This window comes from Equus quagga, chromosome 1, assembly GCF_021613505.1.
Source record: "Equus quagga isolate Etosha38 chromosome 1, UCLA_HA_Equagga_1.0, whole genome shotgun sequence".
In the NCBI taxonomy this organism is placed as follows: Eukaryota; Metazoa; Chordata; class Mammalia; order Perissodactyla; family Equidae; genus Equus; species Equus quagga.
In genome coordinates this window covers 150,179,928-150,202,048 of record NC_060267.1, presented here as the reverse complement: position 1 = coordinate 150,202,048, position 22,121 = coordinate 150,179,928, and the positions used below count along the sequence as shown (strand labels likewise).

The 22,121-nt window shown below is 44.6% G+C and overlaps 1 protein-coding gene across 1 annotated transcript in view; it reads right to left on the bottom strand.

Moving 5' to 3' along the window:
- GLB1 (galactosidase beta 1) overlaps positions 1–22,121 on the bottom strand; it is an 89,355-nt gene that overhangs the window by 54,120 nt on the left and 13,114 nt on the right. The window contains exons 2-7 of the mRNA XM_046666603.1: positions 12,576–12,745; positions 11,041–11,191; positions 10,427–10,487; positions 9,262–9,356; positions 3,483–3,663; positions 357–415 (exon numbers count right to left, since the gene is read on the bottom strand). Of these exons, the coding sequence (XP_046522559.1) occupies positions 357–415; positions 3,483–3,663; positions 9,262–9,356; positions 10,427–10,487; positions 11,041–11,191; positions 12,576–12,745 (717 nt within the window). The remainder of the gene's footprint in view (positions 1–356; positions 416–3,482; positions 3,664–9,261; positions 9,357–10,426; positions 10,488–11,040; positions 11,192–12,575; positions 12,746–22,121) is intronic.

Genomic DNA, 22,121 nt, shown 5'->3' with positions numbered 1-22,121 from the left:
GTTCTCCGAGCCTCACTGAAAATGGAGATGGTAACACTGCTTAGCAGAGTTGCCGTGAGGACCAAATGAGATGGAGTGTGCAAGAGCACAGAACCTGACGCAGGGCAGGACATTCACATTAGTCCCCATTCTGTTCCACTCCAGTGCAGGGCCTCAGTTTCAAACAGGAGCACTGCTTCTGCTGACACCCATGTGTCCAGAGGGCCAGGCCCTATGGTCCCATCAGTTGCCAACCCCACAGACAGAAAAACCAAGGTTCTCCTCCCACCCTTCTGCAGCAGGTAATCTCTCTCTCCCAACAGCTGTAATGATAGTACAAACACAAAGTCTCTCCACACCACATCCCCAGTTCTTACCAAGGGTCCTCTGGGCTCGCTCTTCCTCTGGATTTGGAAAGCAGCTGTGACATTGATACCTAAAAATTATGAGAGACAGAAAAAAGGTTAGTCATGGGAATGACAAGAAGTTATATAAAAAGAGTCCTTTGTAGGACTTGAGCCTGAGGCCCCTGACCTCCCCCACACCCCATGGGCCTTTCCACCTCCAAACCAACTTTAGGCTGATTCAGACCATCAATTTGACAGATGTGTGTGGACCACAAAACACTGCTTCCTCTCTAAACAGGTCCCCTCGGCCTTTCCGGACTGCATTGCTTTGGGAATTCACTTCACAGGCTTGTTGTCTTCATCTGTGTTTCCCCACGACCTGGACACATGTCGCGTGTTCTCTCTTCACATGGACATCTGGGCGACCTGGATGCTCCCTTCAGGATGGGTCTGCTTTCAAGATACATCCTTGTAGCCTCCACAGCGCCACACACACAATAGTGCCATAAATATTTGCCAATTAATTAACAAATCAAAGGGGTGAATGAGTCTAACTGTGTTTTCCCTTGAATAATGGAGTATCCTCTGAATTTTAATTTGTACAACATCAGCCATTCCAGTCCACTTGCTCTCAATTTTTCCTTCTGAATTATTCCAAAGGGATGTCTGTGTCTTGTCTTGCTTCCCATGTCTTCTATTCTTCCTTCCTCCTCTAAAAAGAGAAAAAATTTCTCCACAGAGGGGTAATGGGCTGTCTTACATCAGTGAAAGAGTGAGCATGAATAGTGTTTCTCCAACCAAAGCAGATACCCTGATCCCAAACGTCACGATCTAGTTCCCACAGCAGGTATCTCAGAGGGGAAACAATGCCAGCCCAGACCTCCACAGAACCCGCTGCTCTTGGATTAGCCTCTGGCTTCTCTGGAAGGTCAGCTTTCAGGAAAGAATGGGGTGATCAAGAAAGAGTGGAATCTCAAGGACATTATGGCTGTAATTTTCTCATTATTAAGCGTCAGGTGGCATTCAGATCTTGAAACACTGTTCTCATGAACCTCTCCTATGATCTGACCCGAGGCAATGCACCTCTGCCACACAAATGAATGAGGCTGCCACAAGCCCCACCTGGCCCAGGTGCACTGGCCTTGCAGTGGTCTGTCCTTCAACCCACAGCAGTAGCAATTGTGCTGTCAACCCCCATGGCCAGACAAATCATGTTCACAATAAACACATAATAATCTTCCATTTGTTCCTCCCAACAGAAAAATACTGTGCTTTTTCATCATCGTGATAGGAAGGGTGCCAAAGCAGGAGGAAACCAGCATACCACTTCCTGTGCAGCCCTTTGTAGGTGAGTTATTTCATCACCAAATCCTCTGAGCAACGTCCCATGTTTCTAGAAACACTCAATTCACTTAAAGCCAATTCTTTTATTTTTTGGTAACGTAGAAGAATGTCTTTAAAAATACAACTTCCGTCTTGTACACCCTTCTCAAGAGAAAGCAACTGTTGGACGTGCAATGTGCACGGAGTGTCTTATATTCTAGATGGGGGAAGAGCGGGCTCTTTATGCTACGTCAAGAGTTGGTCTTTTTTGTGGGGAGGGATAAATTTTTATTTTGAAATAATTTCAAACTTATAGAAAAGTTGTGAGAATAGTACAAAAAACCCATATTCCTTTCACTCGGATTTCCCAACTGTTAACATTTTATCAGTTACTTTATCAGTTTGTCTCTACATAAATACACGTGTCTCTTCCTGAGTCATTTGAGAAAAAGTTGCAGACATGATGGCCCTTTACCCCTGAATACTTCAGTGTGCATTCCCCAAGAGAAAGGGCATTCTTTAAAAAACCACAATACAATTATTAAAAATCAGGAAATTGGGGCTAGCCCTGTGGCCTAGTGGTTAAGTTCGGCATGCTTCACTTCAGTGGCCCAAGTTCAGTTCCTGGGCGTGGATCTACACCACTCATCGGTGGCCATGCTGTGGTGGCAACCCACATACAAAATAGAGGAAGACTGACACAGATGTTACTCAGGGTGAATCTTCCTCAGCAAAAAACCCCCAAAAAACTCAGGAAATTAACATGAATACAATACTATTACCTAATCTACAGATTTTATTCAAAGATTTCAATTGTCCCAGTAATGTCCTTCATAGCAAAAAAAAAGAGAAAAAGTTCAGACCAGGATCCTTTTCAGGATCACATGCCACATTTAGCTGTCATGTCCTTTATGAAAGCTGCTCTCAACCTGAATGTAGACTCTCTTCTAATGTTTATATAGCCAGAAGCATCCTAGCATGCTGCTTGCCCACCCGGAATTTTCATTTGCGGAACCTCTGCAGCTTACACAGCACTAACAAGTTGGGCAAGACAGGATTTTTGTTTGTTTGTTTGTTTGGTAAGGAAGACTGTCGCTGAGCTAACATCTATTCCAATCTTCCTCTATTTTATGTGGGATGCCACTAAATTGTGGATTGATGAGTGGTGCTAGTTCACACCCAGGATCCAAACCCATGAACCCCGGGCTGCCGAAGGAGAGCACAAGTACTTAACCACTATGTCACTGGGCCAGCCCACAGGCAAGATGACTTTTGCAGCATCTACCAAACCACCTCTGGCCCATCACAGTTCATAGTGTTGGGTTACGCAAAAAGATGGAAGTGTAGGTCCCTGCACTCCAGAGCTGACAGGCCAACACCACCTAGCCAGTGGCTGACTTCAGAGTTCACTACAGCCACAACATAGCCCCGAGCATCCAGCCACGATACGGGGGACAGGGAGAGCAGAGAAGCACAGCATCCTAGACAGAGCCTGGAAGGCAAGTGCTCAGGGTAGAGCTTCTCACGGCTGGAACTGCTCCTGTGAGGGCCAGCCCCTAAGAGAAAACCACTCCAGATTCCAGGCTAGCTCCGCAGTGCTGAAAATGGAGCGCTTGTCCTAAAGGCCAAAGCAGCCTAAATAAAACAATCTCTGCAATGAAGGGGTGCTTTATCAACTACTCTATCTGACCTTTACTTGATAAGGCAAAACTTGAGAAATCTCATTCAATATGCCCATGCCACTTACAGCAACAGCTGCCCAGAGCAATCGACAGAGTGAAAACCCCAGCCCGCATGGCCTTAGCTGGGCTTTCTGCTACTACACACACCAACCTGACCCAAAGTCCACTGTGGCATAGAGCCCCTGCAGTGCCCCACACTTCAGGAACTTCTGAAAGATGCCGTCGGTAGTGAACAGAAGCACATCATCCCCCAGGTGTTGGTGGAAGAGCTTCTGCAGGAAACGCAGGTAGTCATAATCACAGGTAAAGTAGCTGCCATACTCATTTTCAACCTGCAAATCAAAAAGAGGAGGGGAAAAAAAAACTAAGGAGATCCCAGCGCAGTCATTCTGACACAAGCTCTTGTCTGGAGAAAATACCTGAGCATCTGCTGAGATGACAAGGCTTACTGATCACCAAAAATATCTCCTACACTCAGTTCTCAAAACTCATTGTCCAAGAAGCAACTCAGCATAAAAACTTACCTTCTACTACACTCCAAGAAATAAGAAAACGACAAAAACCACCATGTTAGTTTTCGAAGTGTAGTGATATTCTCCCCCATAAGAGATAATAGATACCTTAAACGTTACATAAATAACACCCATGATAGAAATACTAGACAATGCATAAAAATGAAAAGAAAATGGAAAAAGCATCTGTTAATTCTATAATTCAGAGATAGCCATTGTAAGCATTTTGGCAGTCTTCCAGATTTACATACACACACACACACTCTAAATATACCCAATAATAAAAGGTAATTGTTTCCTGTCCTCAAAACTGGTATCATATTATATGCACCAGTCATAACATCACTTTTCCTCCTTAATACACTACGCAAAATGTCCACCGCAGTAACAAGGGCAGATGTGGGATACGGATGCACCATCATTTACTTGAGCTCCTACTGTCAAACATTCAGGGTGTTTCTTGTTTTGTACTCAATAACCAATGCTCAGTTTGTGCTAGGTATCATCAGAGGTTTTCAACCAGGAGCTATTTTTACCCCCCAGGAGACATCTGGCAATGTCTAGAGATATTTTGGGTTGTCATAACTGGAGGGAGTGGTGTGCTACTGGCATCTAGTGGGTAGAGGCCAAGCGATGCCACTAAACATCCTACATCCTACATCAACAGCCTCCACAACACAGAATTATCAGGTGCGAACTGGCAATAGGGCGAGGTGAGAAGAAACCCTGCTCTGAGGCATGCATTCTCAGTGGGGGTGGAGAGCATCCCCAAGGAGGTGAAATTGATTCTTATAGGATAAAAAAAAAATCTTATTCTTTTTATATATAAAGCACAGATATACATACAGGCATACAGTATCTCTCAGGTATTGAAATTTCCTGGGGAGGCAATTAGGAAAAAATCTCTAAAGAGGCTTTTTAGGGGGCAACAGTGAAAAAAAGGTTTATTGCTTTATTGCTCTAAAGCAATGAAATGAATGATCTTCAGCTCCTCTCCTAACGCCCAAGAAGCTTAGAGACCTAACGCGGAGAGAAAGAAGCAGGACACCGAAAAATAGACAGTATAGAAAATCCAAAAGAGTCAACACCAAACTATGAAGTCCGGGTACACATATAGGTGGTAAAATTTTATTTATACTTTTACCAAGAAACGATGGCCATGAAAGTCAGCACAGTGGGAAGAAGTGGGGTGTGATCAAGAAGGACTCCTGGCAAGCTTCTAGGGTCCTGGCCAAGCGCTATTTTCCATCTTGGGTGGTGATTATGTGGGGGTTCTCAACATAATGCTTCATTATACTGCACGTTTTGTATGTGTGTTATAGTTCACCATTTTACAAAAATTGAAAAAATACCCAACCATAAAATTTCAACCCTCACATAATGCAAAACAAATTTTTGTGGTGCTGGGGATACATGGTCTTTAAACATAAGCACAAGAAACTGTGAGCCCCCAGGAGAGAGGCATCCAGCCTGACGGTGGCTGGGAGAGATGGTTAAGGAGGCTTCTCCGAGGGGCTGCCCGAAGTACTATCCAGCGAAGAGGGCCGAGTGCAGAGTACTTCAGAAATTACCTGAAGCTCCGTGTGGCCTGGGCACACACTGGCGGAGTATGAAAGGAATGGTGAATGATGTGGATGAAATAAATACCACCAGTCTTATCTGCATATCCCTGCCTGCTCAATGGTTTAATGAATGATTGTTTTCTCAGAGAGGATCCCTCTGACAATACTTTCATGCTATGGGTTCAAGAAGCAAAACAGACTGTCGTGAGCATGCCCAGGACCAAGGATTTGTGGTCCAGGAAGCCATCCTGAAAAAGGAGGGATGTGCCACTCAACAGAGTGAGTGACTGATCCTGGTACTTTGATCAGCCCCACAGAAGTCCCTTTGGAAATAACTGAGATAAACACTAAGAAAAGCTTTGCAAATACTCGCAAGCTACTTTCCTGCTCCTTTTCTTTTTTCTCCTCATTTAATAAGAGCTATTTGTATGGCTGTGTCTTCCTTCATGGTTTGGCTGTCAAGAAGATCAGAGCTAAACCTAAGAGTCAGCTCTAACGACTAAGTGGCCCCAGAGCCTTTGCACCTCGTGTTGTTTTCTGCCCATCCTCACACCCCAACCCAACCTCATTCATTTTCTCTTACTTTTTCAAGTCTTATTTTTCCATTAACATCACTGTGTGATGTACCTTAAAATAAACAGGCTTGCAACAAATGCACACACATAATTTGGTTAGGTTTTGAGAGAGAGAGAAAAGTTCAACATTTGCAAGGTGGCTTAGAGCTATGGTCACGGGCACAGGCGTCACAGGCCCAGGTGTTCACATGCAAATCTCAGCTCTGCCACTTCTTATCCTTAGGACCCCACCTGTAAAATGCTTTCTCATCTGTAAGAGGCAAAAATACCAAGCTTGCTGGGTGTTATGAGGATTGACTGAGTCAACACGTGAACAGGGCTTCGCACAATACCTCGCGCCCAGTAAGTGCTCAGAAAGCCAGCAACCAGGACACTACTCAAAGTCTGTATCATTGCCAACCAGTGAAAAAAAGAGGGGCATGTGTGGGCTGCGGAGGTGAGAGGAGAAACACACCCAGAAAAGGGCTTGAAAGACTCACAGAAAAAGTCACAGTGAGATTCAGAGGAACAGAGACTTTTCTAGAGCAGGGGTCAGCAAACTTTTTCCCTAAAGGGCAAAAGAGTAAATATTTTAGCCTTTTTGGCCATATGTCTTTGTCTCAACTACTCAGTTCTGCTATTGTACTGCAAAAGCCACAGGTAATATGAAAACAAGTGGGCACGGCTGTGTTCCAATGTACCCTTATTTACAAAAACACACCGGGGGCCAGACTTGGCCCACAGGCCAGTTTGCAGGTGCTTGTTCTAGAGCAACTGTCTCATGCTGCAAGCTCCTTAATGAAGCCACAAAGCACTGCAGACTTTTAAGGCTGTTCATCTTCCACAACAACAGGCATCAACAGGGCGTACACCCCACACGTTGCATGAGGCAAAGCTGTGGGTGGAAGGGCCTCACTCCTAATTATTTTCATCTTGGATATCATTAACAGGTGTTTACGGCTTTACTGATTTTAGGTGTGGTCTTGGTACCAACTGAGATAAACATCCACAAACCAGCTTAGGTGGCACTGGTTTGACTAATCCCCCCCAAGAGAATACTGCCACATCCGGCTGAATCATAAGGATGAACAAAGGTCCAGGCTGGCCTTGCCCAGCTGTAAGACAATAGTGTTGAGAGCCCTAAACACCCTCAGGCTGGGATTTGACCCTTCTGGTCTGAATCATCTTTACCTGCAGACAGATGGGTCCTCTGTGGCCTCTTCAACTCCGCACTCCCAGAGAGAGCGCCAACATTGTGAGCTGAGGAAAGCCAGCATGCTCCTGGCCTGAATTAAGATCGAGATAGAAAGCAGCTTTCAGAGAAACCTTTACACGCTGAAACACTGTCTATCAATGCCAGCTTCTTTCTTATCTAACCTACCGCTCTCTATTCTATTCTAGAACCACTTGTTAGGTGTGTGATGGGCACGCATGTGTGATGTGACCGCACGGCTGCCACGCAGACATGTAGGGTGCAGAAGAGACTAGAGGTCAGGGATGAAAGTAGAAAAACCGCCATAAGTGCTTCACAAACAGAGGCACTAACCAAGGGTTCCGAGAGTTAAGCCGACACCAATTAAGTCACTCGGGAAGGCTTCCGGACAGAGGGAGCAGCTGTGAACTGCGCCTCAAATGACAAGAAGGCAACCATGAATTTGGTGAACAAAGAATTTTTAATGATACAAAAAAAATTCTTATGACATAAGAATAACATAAAAAAACTCAGATAGGAAAGTGGTCACACAGTATGAACTAAGTCTCTAAAGAGAAATTTTTTAAGGCTTGGAAAAACATTCAAGGAAATCTCCCCAAAACTGAAAGAGCTTTGCTTCTGGCTCCTGTTTAAGTGACAGTTACGGTTTCTCTGCTTTCTTATATTTTTCTGTACTTCCCAGTATTTACTTGTTTATTTAGTAGTCAAGGGGCAAAAAGGATTAGGTGGGATTCAAGCAGGTGGAGATGTGATGGGCAAGATGGAGGAGGAGGCCGAGGGCCCGGGCAGGATCCACGGTCAAGTTAAGGTCGTCTAAGGTTGCCAGGGACGGACACAAGAAGAAACGTCCCCCCGACATTCAACTTTGCTCTCCTCTGCAGAGTTCCTATCTGATCACATTCTCTGTGGCATTTCAATCAAAAAGTACCGAAAAGTTGTGAGCAAAAATTGGAAGTGAGTTAGGGAGAAGCAGAGACTGAAAAATGAGGGAAACTAAAGAAAACCTAAGACTAAGAGAAAGGAGGAAGATCCAGCTGGGCAAAGACACACTCAAGTTTCAGCCTTGAAATCTTCACACAGGAAAATAGGCTCCCATAAGCTTAACCAGTACAGACTCAAGACGGGCGAAGGGCCATTGAGCGCTACTCGTACACCCCCCTGGGAGCAGCAGCCTACCCTCTCTCCACTGTGGTGTTGGAATGGACACCCTGGCCAGTCCAGCCTCTCACTGCCTCACCTGACTTATATCCGCAGGGCAAGGGAGTGGCCCTGCTCCCTCCCCACAATGACCCGTCCCTACAAACTGTCTACAGTGCTGTTCCTAAGAAGGAAATCTGGCCCACCACACTGCATCCCCCTGATGTTCCAGGATGCAGCCAATTTGATGTAACTTTATTCTTTTCAATAAGAGCATCTTTGGTAAATGTCCAATGAACATGGTTTTATGTTTTACCTACGTAATTTTACAAACATCAAAAATCACTGCTAGTCAAGTGTCCCAATTTTTCACATGTCGAGTACTTGCCACAAGTCATACCCTACAATACACCAGTCTTTGCAGACAGAAAAACACATGGAAGGAGAATGGGAGTAGGAAGCAGGAGAGAAAACATCCAGCCACAATTCACTGCGCCTCTTTCCAGGCCAGTGTGAACTGACCACCTAAGGAGTGCAGACATCAAAGCAGTTCAGTCCACGCCACAGCCCTGCAGCCAGAAGGCAACGAGGCACGAGAGAAAGAGACGGGCCACAGGACCAGCAGACGTAGGGTGCAGTCCTGATTCTGTGACCTGCCAGCCGGGTGACCTTGGCCAAGTCACTTAACCTCTTTGAAGTTCTTCATTTAAAAGAGATTGTGGTTGGAAGAATTGAGTAGCATTTATAGGGCATCTGGCACAGAGTCTGTACACGACAGGCATTCAAAAATGATAATGCCTCCCCAAAATGCAATTTAAATCAAAACATCATCTGTGGCATTGCCTCTCAAAGAAATAGACTTATGAGGCTCATGTCTACATCACTCCTATATATAACGTGGATGGATGGAAACCTTCCCCCACCACCTGCCCAGCCTCATCTCCATGGTTACCTGCACTGTTATAATTGGCCCTCCATTCTGATAGAGTAGGGGCTTCATCTTGGGCAGAAGGACTCCCAACCACTTGTCCACAGCTGCAAGGTAATCTGGAAAACAAGACAGGTTTAACACCATCAGGCACCTTTTAGTACAAACCAGACACAATGCAGCCTTGTCACCCTGGGGCTGGCAGCAGAGACTGGGGTACACTGGATTCAATAACTACCTTCTGAAATGGGGTAGCTACATGCACTAAAAGTCTGATAGAAGTTGTCCTGCAAGGAGTTGTCTCTTCAGCTGAGCTCTCAGTGGACAAGGACCAGTATGCCTGGTATCTGTCCCTGCCACTAGGACACAAACCCTGGAGCATAGGAGGCAGCCAGCCAACATTTGTTGAATGAAGAAAAGAGTGACTGAATGGTGTGTCCTTCTCTCTGTCACAGTAGAGGTTTTTTAAATTAAAATTAAGTTCTAAATTATATATTTACATTGTCAAACGGGGATTATAGAGTGCATATTTCATAAAGTTGCTGTAAGGATTAAACAATATGCATGAAAACACTAATAATATACTAAGGGTGTAAAATGTGAGGGTTATACCTAAGAAGGAAATGTGTACAGAGTGTAACACAGTAATGTTTTAGATGTTAAACAATCAGTGTTAGTGCTCTTATGACTACCCTCATCACCAAGAAAAACTGGTCTTCAGAAGACAGAAATGCAGCTGGATGGGACCTTCTGACTGACAAGAGTTTACAGCTGGAATAATCTCTATCTAAATAATAAGCTATCATTTACATACCACTCTAAAAGTAGACAAAGAAATAGGAGGCACTGCAGCTACGGAGCAGTCCAGTGACACTATTCCAGAAGTCACTTCTGCCATTTGGATTAGCGAGATGCTATCGCCGGTCACGCAACGCAAAGCATTAAAGTCAGTCAGTCAAACGCAATGTCAAATCAAAGATTTCTCAGTTTATCAGCAAGATGTGGGTGAGTAGTTCAAGAAAATCTATTTCCTACACATTCAATGTCTGGTGTCATGCAGTGGACGATGACTATATTCTGACTTTCAGAAGTGTTTGCATAGAAGAACCCCAGCCTTCAAAATACCCGACCCTTTTGATATAAATTGCCTAAGCTTTCGTAAATCCTTAAGACATCTGTAACAATTTACCTGGATCAGAAGAACGGAGAACAATAGATTGTTTCTCTAATAGCCATGCAGGTAATCCTCCCTAGGATGGGGAAAAGAAAAAAAATGGAAACCATTATAGCGTCCATTTCATGAAACGTGCTCAGGAGAGAGAGAAATTACTGTTGGGAATGAGGGAAAAGGAGAAAAGTTTCATGAGGAGGGTATTTGAGCTAGGCTTCCTAGTTTGTAACTTTCAGGGAAATTAGAAATTGTAACGTAGTAAAAATAAGATCGCTCTGTGTGAATGTGATGTTTTGAGGATCAAAGCCTTTTATGTAGCTTAATTCTAAATTCACAACTACTTGGTGAGGTAGAGCCCACAGCATGAACTGCTTTTTTACAAAAGAGGAAATGAACTTATGTGAGTGACCACCAAGAGGAGGACCAGCGCCACTGCCCCTCACCTGTTCTTCTCTGCCTAGGCACCTCTTAAGGTAATGGATACCTGTGCTGGCTACGGTCACAGGCCCCGGGTTATCTGCAATTAGATACTTATTTAAACTGCTGTAATGCACTTTCCCCCAGGTCCCTGCCTGCCAGCCCACCCCTGTCACACACACCAGGCAGGCAGAGCCCAGTCTGGCCACACTCACCATATCCCACTCTGCACAGATGTAGGGTCCCGGCCTCAGGATAACCAGCAGGCCCAGTTCGTGAGCCAGCTGAATAAAATATTCCACATCATGATCCTCAGAAAACTGGTACTGTCCTGGCTGGGGCTCATGAAAGTTCCAGGGCACGTACCTGCCAAGACACACAGAGTCCCTTCCTGGAAACAGCTCAACAGTCCAGATGTCCTACAGGAATTTCGGAACTGTGTGCACAACTGTAAACCCACAGGACGCACAGACCTTTCCCTTTGGCAGCCTCTCGGGAAAGAGGCTTCGTTTGGAGTTTTCACAGGAGCTACCCAAGCACAACAAACGTGGAGGGGACACTTTTATGACCCACAAAGAATGCCCATTCCTATTTAACACGTGACTTTAAAAAAGATACAGATTTACATGAACATGAATCACTATACAATGTATAAATTATATATGGCTGTGTAAGGCTTAGGAAAAATGAAAAGACCTATTCCACAGTAAAAAGAGGGAAACATTTTTGGAAAAACACTTTTTAATAAAAATGGAAAAATCTCAAACCCCTATGTCCTCCTGACAAAAGTTTTGTCATGAATAACACTCAGGAGGTAAAATGACAAAAGCTCCTACCAGCGCCCCTGGCTGCCTACAGCATGGGACACAAATTTAGATATGAAGCCACCCCCAGGAGCACAGAGGTCTCCCTGATGACCTCTGGCTGGTGTCGTTTTTCCACGATCCCATGGGTTCAGGGTTCTCTGGAACAGATATCCTGGGTCCCCCAGAACCTCCTGTTGAAACTACAGACAGGTCTCAGGGGCCTTAGAACCAGAAAAACAAGTGGGATTCTCCCTATCTTCCCAGGAATCTGCCTCTGGGTTTTCTCACCCTTTATCTTTGACAAGTCATCAGCAAGCCACAGCAGCACTGCAAAAACCAGAGTTGCCAGCCACCCCAACTTTCTTCCCAATTAGTCACTTTGCAACAGTAGAAGAGAAGAGATGAAGAGAGATAGTTATTGGGGTAATTTTTTAACTCCAGGCTGTAGAATTACCCCAGCAGAACCACGCAGACAAACTGGGTTTCAGAAATCGACCTAACAAGGCCTATTCCCCTAAGAGCTGAGAGAAGCTATGGCTGCCTACAAACACCCTTATCTTCCAATCCTAGCTGGACCTCTGGCCAAAACTATGTGCTTGGGCAAATTTCAGTTTCACCAGCTGTAAATGGGAATGGTAATAGGTACCTTGGAGAAATGGAATCATTCTTGTAAAGTGCCCTCTGCACACAGTAAACGCTCAATCACTGTGACTTCCCTTTGCCTTTTTAAGCTGATATTAATTTTATGATTCCCGGTGACAAAGTTCAAGATTGGTTATCAGAAGAAGGGCAAGGCCAGCTCATGACAAGCCCCTCCCAGAATGCCAGACTACGCTCTTTCCCATTCTGAGCAATGAAACAGCCGCACTGAGAAATGCAGCTGTACTCTCTTTCCAGGGGTGAGTGGCCAGGCCCAGGTGAGAGCCAGGTGCCCTCCCACTTACGTCTGGATGGCATTTAGCCCAGCCATTTTCATCTTCAGCAGCCGGTCCTTCCAGTAGAAGCGGGGTATGCGGAAGTAGTGGATGCTTCCTGAGATGTATCGGAACGGCTGGCCATCCTTGAGGAAGCGGTTGTGGCTATAGTCGATCTTGAACGTCCTCTGGGAGGCATTCTACAGAGCAAGGATGGACCACATGAGAACTTCCACCCTTGCATTTCAGAAGCAGAAACTTTGACAGTGGCAAGTGTTTTCCCATCTATTTCACTTGCCTAATGTGCCGATGGAGTTAATGCTTGGTTTCTGGGCTATAGAACAAACCACTGGTCCACCGGATGCACTCGGGTAAGAAAAATCATCAAGGAGGACCCACCTGCAGGAATCCACAAGGCCCACCTTCTAGAGGCCAGCACCAATCTGACAATCAGTAGCTGAGATACAGAAATTATATTCCCCAAGGGAAAACCCTGCTGGAAGCAACTGTAGCAAAGCCCAGTGTGCTAGGAATAGAAAACACACACACACACACCCTTCCTGTGGCTGTGACCTGCCTTGGCACTGACTGTACCTCAACAGTAATGTCACTGGGACAACCAAGATCCATTAAAAAGAAAGAAAGAAAGAAAGAAAATTCTAAGTGTAACATACAGGGCTGAAAGCAACAGATTAGAAGTCTAAAGCCCTGAAGCCTCATCCTAGGTACTGCTCTAAGTTTCACAGTGACCTGAGCGAGTCCCTTCTCTAACCCTGCATCTCTTCATAAATATGCAGGATGTTGGACTAAAAGAACTCTAAAGCAATATTTCTCAAATTGTGGGCTCCTACCCAGTGTGTGAGTCATGTACTCAATTTGAGTGATAATCAACTTTTTTTTTTTTTTTTTGGTGAGGAAGATTGGCCCTGAGCTAACACCTGTTGCCAATCTTCCTCTTTTTGCTCGAGGAAGATTGTCCCTGCAATAACATCTACGTCAATCTTCCTCTCCTTTGTATATGGGATGCTGCCACAGCATGCCTTGATGAGTGGTGTGTAGATCTGTGCCCAGATCCAAACCTGTGAACCTCAGGCCAACGAAGTGGAGCGCACAAACTTAACCACTATACCACCAGGCCAGCCCCAGCACCTTTTTTTAACGAAAGAGAACAGAAAATATCAGAGTGCATTGCACAAAGCAAAGACAAGTATTATTTTATGAAACTTTTGTTGCATATATAGAATTGCATATATATGTCTCTATGGAGTTGCAATGTAAGATGTATTTCTAGTAGTCATAGCAAGTTTTGAGAAACGCTGTTTTGGGGTCACATCAGGAGCTAAAATGCTAGGATTTGAAAGGGATGGCCTCAAAGGGGAGGCCAATTCATAGGCAAAACAGAACACTGCCCTCTGGTGGATGGAAAAAGGCAGCAACAGGCCACAGGTGCCAACAGGACCAGGGCTACAAGAAACCATTTAATTAGTGTCCTCCATTGTTAGTAAGATTCCTTGTGCCTCTTTACACTTTTTTCTTAAAGCTTTGTTCATAGGAGCATCACAATCCATGAAAACTTTGGGGGTTGCCCTTGAAATCATATCTGGAAACAACTGTGAGAGCATGAGTCCTAGATCACACTTGGCCTGAAATCCAACTAGGGAGTTGAAACACTGTGACTGAAAGTTAACCAACTGAGAGTGGATTGCTCATGGGCAAACAGAAAGCTTTATTGTATGTGAGTTACACCTCAAAAAAGCTAACCAAAAATAAACAAATAAATAAGAATCATTAAAAAAAGGTGAGTGTCAATTTAGTATCACTTTACTCTTCTGGTAAAAAAAGGCTTTAATTGCCATTAAAAGGCAAGAAACTCCTAAAGAAACTCACAAAAATAGCAAAATTATTTCTTACACCAGGTGCCCCAGTGGATGATTTTGAAAACATTTTCACAGCTTGTATATGACTGAGTGTCAAATAAGAGCTTCCCACAAGTTTGGTGAGTTCAGAGGTGGCTGATGAGTTGGGCAAATTCTTTGGGCAGGTAGAAAGGTAGTAAGCAACTTTGGGCAGAACTGGGGAAGGAAATAGCTGTCTGAAGTCCCCTGGTCTAGGGGAAGGGATTCGGAGGAGCAGATCAGGTTGGCGAGAAATGACCTTGGTGGACAATGGAACCTGGCCTTCATCCCACACAGCAGAGCACCATCCCTGCACTCAAACAATCTCCAAGTCCAGCCCAAAGACCTCCCTACCATCCATTTCCAAATATCACCAAGCACCTACTACGTGCTGAGTAATCCCTGAGGGGAACCACACAGATGCAGCCGCAGCCCACGTGAAGCTTCCATCTAGCATGGAACAAGCCAAGAGACAGCACAGTGAGGCCTGGATGGTAAAGTAAGTGTCAGATCACCACGCTGTACACCTTAAACTTGCACAGTGTTATCTGTCAGTGAAATCTCAATAAAGCTGGAGGAAAAAGGATTAAAGTGCAGCACGGCAGCAGCAATAAACGGCAGATAACTCAGGCGTAGGGCGCAAGGACAAGTTTCACCCCAAACCGTGATTCTCAATCTTGGCCACACATCAGAGCCACCTGCGCAAGCTTCTAAAAATAGCAAAGTCAGGCCTCACTCCCCGGACATTTAGTTACAGTTGGTCTTGGGTGGAGCCCAGGCATTGGTATTTCTCAAAACTGCCTGGATGATGGAAGGTACAGCCAGGGTGGAGAACCATTGGCCTAAGGGAAGCCCTAGGATGAGGAAGAATTAGCCAAGGGGAAAGGTGACATAGCAGAGGAAACTGTGTATGAGAACTGGTGGAGAGAGGTCAGGACATGGGGAAGGGGCCGGAGACTCCAATATAGATAAAGCGTGACAGCTGCTGAAACAGAGGAGACAGGCAGGGTCAGATCAAATGCGCCCGGAAGTCCACACTTAAGGGCCTGGACCTCATGCCAAGAGCGGCTTCAACAGAAGAATGATAGGATCAGACACGTGTTTTCAAACGTTTGCCACTCTGGCTTTTTCCTGAACCGGCAACAAAGGAAGCAGAGTCATGGACCACAGCGGTGGCAGTGAGGTGCGCAGCAGACAGGAGGCAGAACCCAGAGGGCCAAGCGGCTGATGAGATGTAGGACACAGGGGCTAAACAGAAGAGGCTCCCGCCGGCCTCAGATGGAAAAATTTGAGCATTTAAAAAAAGTAAGAGAGAGACTTAAGAGATATCAACCAGGAGGAAAAAAAAGACTTGATGGATTTTAACAACTATGAGTTCACAAAGATCCACAGAGGGGAAAAAATTCACTGGTCACCTTTGGAGATTGCTTGAGTACCGATGTATTACTTGGAAAAATGATAAAAGGGAAAGAACCAAGCAGTTTACTTCTCTTTCACATAAAAACTGTATTTCAGGGTATCCTGACAAAGGAAAGTTCCTCACAGTATTCCAGCTAATAAATGCAGATGGAATAACAGAATCTGGAAAACACCCTTTTCTAACGCTTAGGGAAATAACGGATTTAAGCTATAATCATTAAAGGCCGCTGAAACCGTCAGCAAGTGGTGGAACTTTACAAAGAAGGGATCAGGCAGATTCTCTGTGCGCCCCCTGCTCGATCTCAGCCTCAGTCACAATGGAGCAAGCAGACGTGTCTCATGCTGGGATTCAACAGGAAGGACACAGCCCCATTCCTGAACTTCAGCCTCTGCTGGACCTGAATCAAAGATTCCACGGGAGGCAATAAGTCAATCTCAAACAAAAGAGTCTAACGATAGGCTTGCTCTGATAATTTGGTGGTATTAAAATAAAATAAAACAGGGGCTGGCCCCGTGGCCGAGTGGTTAAGTTTGCGCACTTAGCTGCAGGCGGCCCAGTGTTTCGTCAGTTTGAATCCTGGGTGCGGACATGGCACTGCTCATCAAACCACGCTGAGGCAGCGTCCCACATGCCACAACTAGAAGGACCCACAACAAAGAATATACAACTATGTACTGGGGGGCTTTGGGGAGAAAAAGGAAAAAAATTTTTTAAAAATCTTTAAAATAAAATAAAACAAAATAGAGTATTGTCAAAAAATAAAAGAGACCTTAAGAGGTGTGACGACCTAATGCAGTGTGGGAACCTCGTTTGGATCCTGATTCTAACAAACTGAAGAAAAAAACAATGTTAAGGTAGGAAAAATCTGAACACAGATCGGGCATTAGATAGAATTCAAAGAATTACCTTGATTCTTTTGGGTACAATAATGGCATGGTGATTATACAAAAGGAAAAAAAGGTTTTATCAGATAGAGGTGCACACAGAAGTATTTTGAGGTGGTGACTACAGACCAAAAAGAAAAAGAACCAAAAAAGTAGAGGGTAGATAGAGCAAAATTGGCCATTGTTGAAGCTGGGTAAAGGACACATGGGTATTCTCTGCCGGTATTTTAAACATTTTTTATAATAAAAAGCTTTCAAACCTGCATTTACCCTTTTCACAGAATTCTCTCTATGGATGTACTTACAAATGTGTGTGTGTGTTTTTTTTTAACTGCAACACTGTTTAAACCAAATTGCAGGGCCAGCCCCATGGCCGAGTGGCTAAGTTCACGTGCTCTGCTTCTGTGGCCCAGGGTCTTGCCGGTTCGGTTCCTGGGCGCGGACATGGCACCATTCGTTGAGCCATGCTGGGGTGGCGTCCCACATAGCACAACCAGAGGCACTCACAACTAGAATATACAACTATGTACTGGGGGGCTTTGGGAAGAAGAAGAAAAATAATAATAATAATAATAAACCAAATTGCCCTTCAAAATAGTGGGTTTTCTTGGTTATGAGAGAAAGAAAAACATACATTCATGCAAAGACTTGTGAAAAATGTTCATAGAAGCTTTATTAATAATAGTCCAAAATTGAAAACAACCAAATGTCTATCAACAGGAGAATGGATAAACAAATGGTGGTATATTCATGAGATGGAATACTACTCAGCAATAAAAAAAGAACTACTGATACTTGCAATAATATGGATAAATCTCAAAAATGTTATGCTGAGTGAAAGAAGCTTTACACAAAAGGATTTAGACCATATGGAACCCATTTATGTGAAGTTCTAGAATAAGCAAATCTATTACGGAAAAAAAAATCAAAATAGTTGTTGCTTTTGGGAGAGTGGGGGCAGGTATCGCTTGGGAAGGAACATGAGGGAACTTTCCAGGGTAATGGTAATATTCTATAGCTGGGTAAGGGTTTTGGATTATGCAGGTGTATGCATAATGTCATAATGTATGTCAAAACTTCTCAAATGGTACACTTAAGATTTGTGCATTTCGTTTTATGTAAAGTTTATCATAAAAGGAAAAACACAGCAATAAACAAATATTGACCTCTAATTAATGATACACATGCTGAAGTATTTGGGGGGAGGTGCACTGATGTCTGCAACTTACTTAGAAATACATCCAAAAGATAAGACAGATTGACAGATAGATGGAGGGATGGATAGTAATATGTTTATGGTAGAATCTGGATGGTGGCTATAAAATTTTTTCAACTCTCTGTATGTCTGAACATTTTTCCTAGCAAAATGTTGACATAAATAAAAAAGTGGACTGATGAAATAAAATTGTGGTTTCTCGGGTATGTGTATTGTAGATGCATGTACATACACACACATACATGATGAAATATTACGTAGCCGCTGGAATAATGAGGTATTCTGCTCTTGCCATTGTGGAAAGATCTCTGATACATACCAAGTAAAAAGAGAAAACAGAGAAGTATCTTTTAAAACACACTTATGTCAGCTGCTCTTGTGGATAGTCCCGTGACTCAGCACGCTTTCTGTTGACAGTGTCTCAATTCAAACTCACACCTCAAGTCTTTGTGCCCTCCTGCCCCAACACCAGGAGTCCAGGGGTCCTGGGGAGTCCATGCCCCCGGGGGCAACCCTCAACCAATGGTGTGAATAACTGTATTCTCCTCTTTTAGGCAGACAGCTCTGGAGACATTCTGTATGCTTTCCAGATCTTGGTAGAATCCCTGCCCTGTTGCCCAGAGCAAGAACCACGATACACATCCTTATTTAGGCTCTTGCTTCCTTCCACCTGTCCCTCGTTCTTGTGCTCTTGGATCACTTGTTAGACCAACTGCACCCATGCCCTTGTTTCATGCTCTGCTTCCAGAGGAACCCAAATTAAGACAACTGGTACCAGGACAGGCCTAAACAGCAGATCCACAGGATATGGGTCTGTCCCTGGATTTCTCATGTATGTCAAATTTTGCAACAAGAACCCCATAGTTGGTGCTATGTGAGTGGTGACACACCATGGTATGTAAATACGAATAGTAAGACTGCCTGACTGGGAGGAGTCCAGGTAGGAGAGGAGTTGGCATCTGCATTAGCTCTACCCCTGGAATAAGGCCTGGGGAAGGGGTTGTTACAGGTATTGTAAGGATTGTGAGGTTGGCTGGCTTTTGTTAACAGATTTACAAGCTCTGAAGAAACAGATTGGTTGGCAGGCTCAGCCCAGCCATCCACTCAGGCCATTCTGTGAACACGAGAGGCTTCCACGGCAATATTTAAAGAAATCTAAATCTCCTACTAATAAAGTAAGGCTCAGGACGTAACTGTGGGGGAACACTGTGGGCGGATCTTGAGGGGCCAGAACATAAGGCTGGAGAGAGGGAAGCTTACTGACATGGTGCGCTCTCTCAAGACTTGCGGGTTAGCCTCTTGGTAAAGGCATCTTAACCCAGTCTCTATGCTGTCACGATGGCTTCCTGGAACCTGGACATGATACTGGTCTACAGGAAAGGAGGTAGAGATGACAGGACTGCCTTGGCATCCTGACGAAGGTGTGAGATGGCTCAAAGGTGGGAATGTAAAAATGGACACCCTTATCAGTAAGGAATGCACTAGTAAGGAGGGCCCTGGCATCACTGAGAAGTCCTGGAGGCTGTCCTTTGTAGGCAAAAGATGACAAAAGATGCTGCTGTGGCCCTGGGCTCCCTAACATCATTGGGGATGATGAGATTCTGGCATAACCAAAGACGGACTGCTTAATATCAGAAGCAGGTGGATATAATTACCACGATGACTAGCAAGGCCAGAGTGGCAACCAGCGGGTGCTGACCATAGCAATCTCAGGCAATGGCTCACAAACCACAGCATTCCTAGAGGGTGAAATGGTTAGGCGACCAGCGAGGGTGCTGCGTGAAATGCCTAACAAGAAAAAAAAACCCAAGATCTCATGAGCAAAAGGCAGACGTGAGCCACTGCAGTGGAAAGCTGTTTCCTTTATCCAGTTCCAGCTCTGAGGCAGTTCTTTGACAAACAGGCAATTGATTAAAGAGAATGCTGGACGGATCCCCTGTGATGCCACCCCAAGTACACACAATAAATCCCCAATCCTTCCCCAATGGGACTTAGAGCATCTGTGTCCCAGGAAAAGTGGCACTCCCAGATCTTCTGAGGATCGTTGGTTACAGTCTGAGCTGACACCAATACCACGTTACCTGAAATGCCGTTACCGCTCTTAGGGAGGCCAGGGGGCAAAGGGAGCCCTGGCCCAAGTCTTTCTCACAGTGGGTCCAATAAGTCAGAGGACCCAGATTATGATTACTTCACTGGTCTTGAGTGCAAACTGGGATGGTTTTACTTAACAGACTCCTCACCGTGAGTAAGAACCATGATGGAAGGAAGGGCCAAGTGGGAGTCCTGGAGCTGCCCACTCCCCACCGCCACCCAAGAGAAATCCGAAGCAAGACCACAACGCCTCCTGGAAATGCAGATATTAGTTCCTCCTCCAGAAAGACTCACAGGACGTTCCCATCATATCCCATTCAAATGACGTGTGAGCCCTAGCAGAGAGATCATGGTGCATGACAGTGGTCCACTGATTTGAACAAGTAGTACCCCAGTGGCAGCTATTGCGTGGGTACTGTATCACTACTGGAACAGATCAACACAGCCTTTGGCGTTTCGTTTGTGGCTAATGTTCTTATCTTTTCAAAACTATCAATAAAAATAATCAGCAGCAGTTTGTTTGTAAGCAAGCAGGACAGCAGTACACACTCTCTCACCCCAGGGCTCTGTTAACTGCCCTACTTTCTCCCGTGAGAGACCTTGACCGCCAGGACATTCCATGGGCTGGTCTGATATATAAACACTAGGTTATTTGGACCTGGGGAGCAGTGACAAGTCTCTGAAACTCAAATTTAGAAAAGCAGCACTGAGAAGATCAATGTGGACAGCTGCAGAAATCGCATCCCCTAAAAGACAGCTTCTAACTGGTGACTGTCATGGCCAAGGTACAAGGGAAAATCCACTGCATGGCTCCAAAGTGACCCCTCTCAACATTTAAGGACCAGAGAGGATCCAGCCTAAAATAGCCAGCTTCCTTAACATCTCTGCACTGTGGCACCACCAACAGAAGTAAGGCGATCAAGAAATGCGGGGGAGGAGGAAAAGCTGTCTTCAGAGTTATTCCCCTAAAATGCAGATAATGCAAAATTTGCCCTGTGTGCAAATTCCACCCCTTCTAAATTAACTGGCACTGGAACAGAAAGCTGAAGAGCCGTAGTTTTATTTCACACTTGCGGGGGTGTGGCAGCATCAGTATTTACATCACAGGACATCACAGAAAATTTAGAAAATAAAAAGCAATTCCAATCAAGGCAAAGCCCACATTTCCCAAGTCCCCCCATGTGTATAATACATTTATTACTGGAGGAAAACAAGAGCAAAATAAACAAAATACCCTCAGACCAAATACACATCAGGGACCTGACACTGTCCAATATAACATTTTTAAAGTTATTTATTCAGTTTAGATTATTTCAGCGGTAAATAAGCATTTCTTAACAAAAGAAATACATTAAACATAACACTGATATTAATACCACTAGGTAATGTGAACATTCCCCAAGTTTCCTAGTCCTCAGGAATAAAAATAATTACATTCACATTACTTGTGCACATTCCTCAACTAGAATAAAGAAATAAAAAGAGCTCAGTGACATCACAGGTTAGGGGCCCTGCTGATTATGTGAAGATAATATGTCTTCAGCTCCCTCAGCGTAACTCTTAATAAGCACCTATTCAATGGATCTCCATCCCCAGCAGCCCACATACCCTTTCAACTCACCCTAGAGACCCAAGAGCCTGGAGAATTCCTGAGGTGAGCTGCTCAGCTCCAAGGTGGCAGAGACCCAAACCCCCCAGGCTGCTAGCATCCCAGGGTTGAGGGAAGAGGGATTGAGGGAAGATAGGGGTAGAAGCGTATGTACTAATCCTGGGCTTCCCAGACCCCTCAGTTGACAGAACAATGAGAAAGAGAGGGAATATTTCAGATGACCAGAAAACAAATTTTATTTATGCCAGATCTAAGAGCTTTCAAACATTAAATGTCATAGAAGCCCCATGACATCAGCGGTCTGTAGAAGCAAAATCAATATGGATCTGGGGAACTGTGGATGAACTGCTAGAGCCTATGCAGCCTACTTTTATTAATTCTGTTCACTTATTTATGCCTGTCTGGTTCCAAAAAGATTCTTGCTAAGCATCCCAAAAGTCTGTGGATAAAGAACATAAATT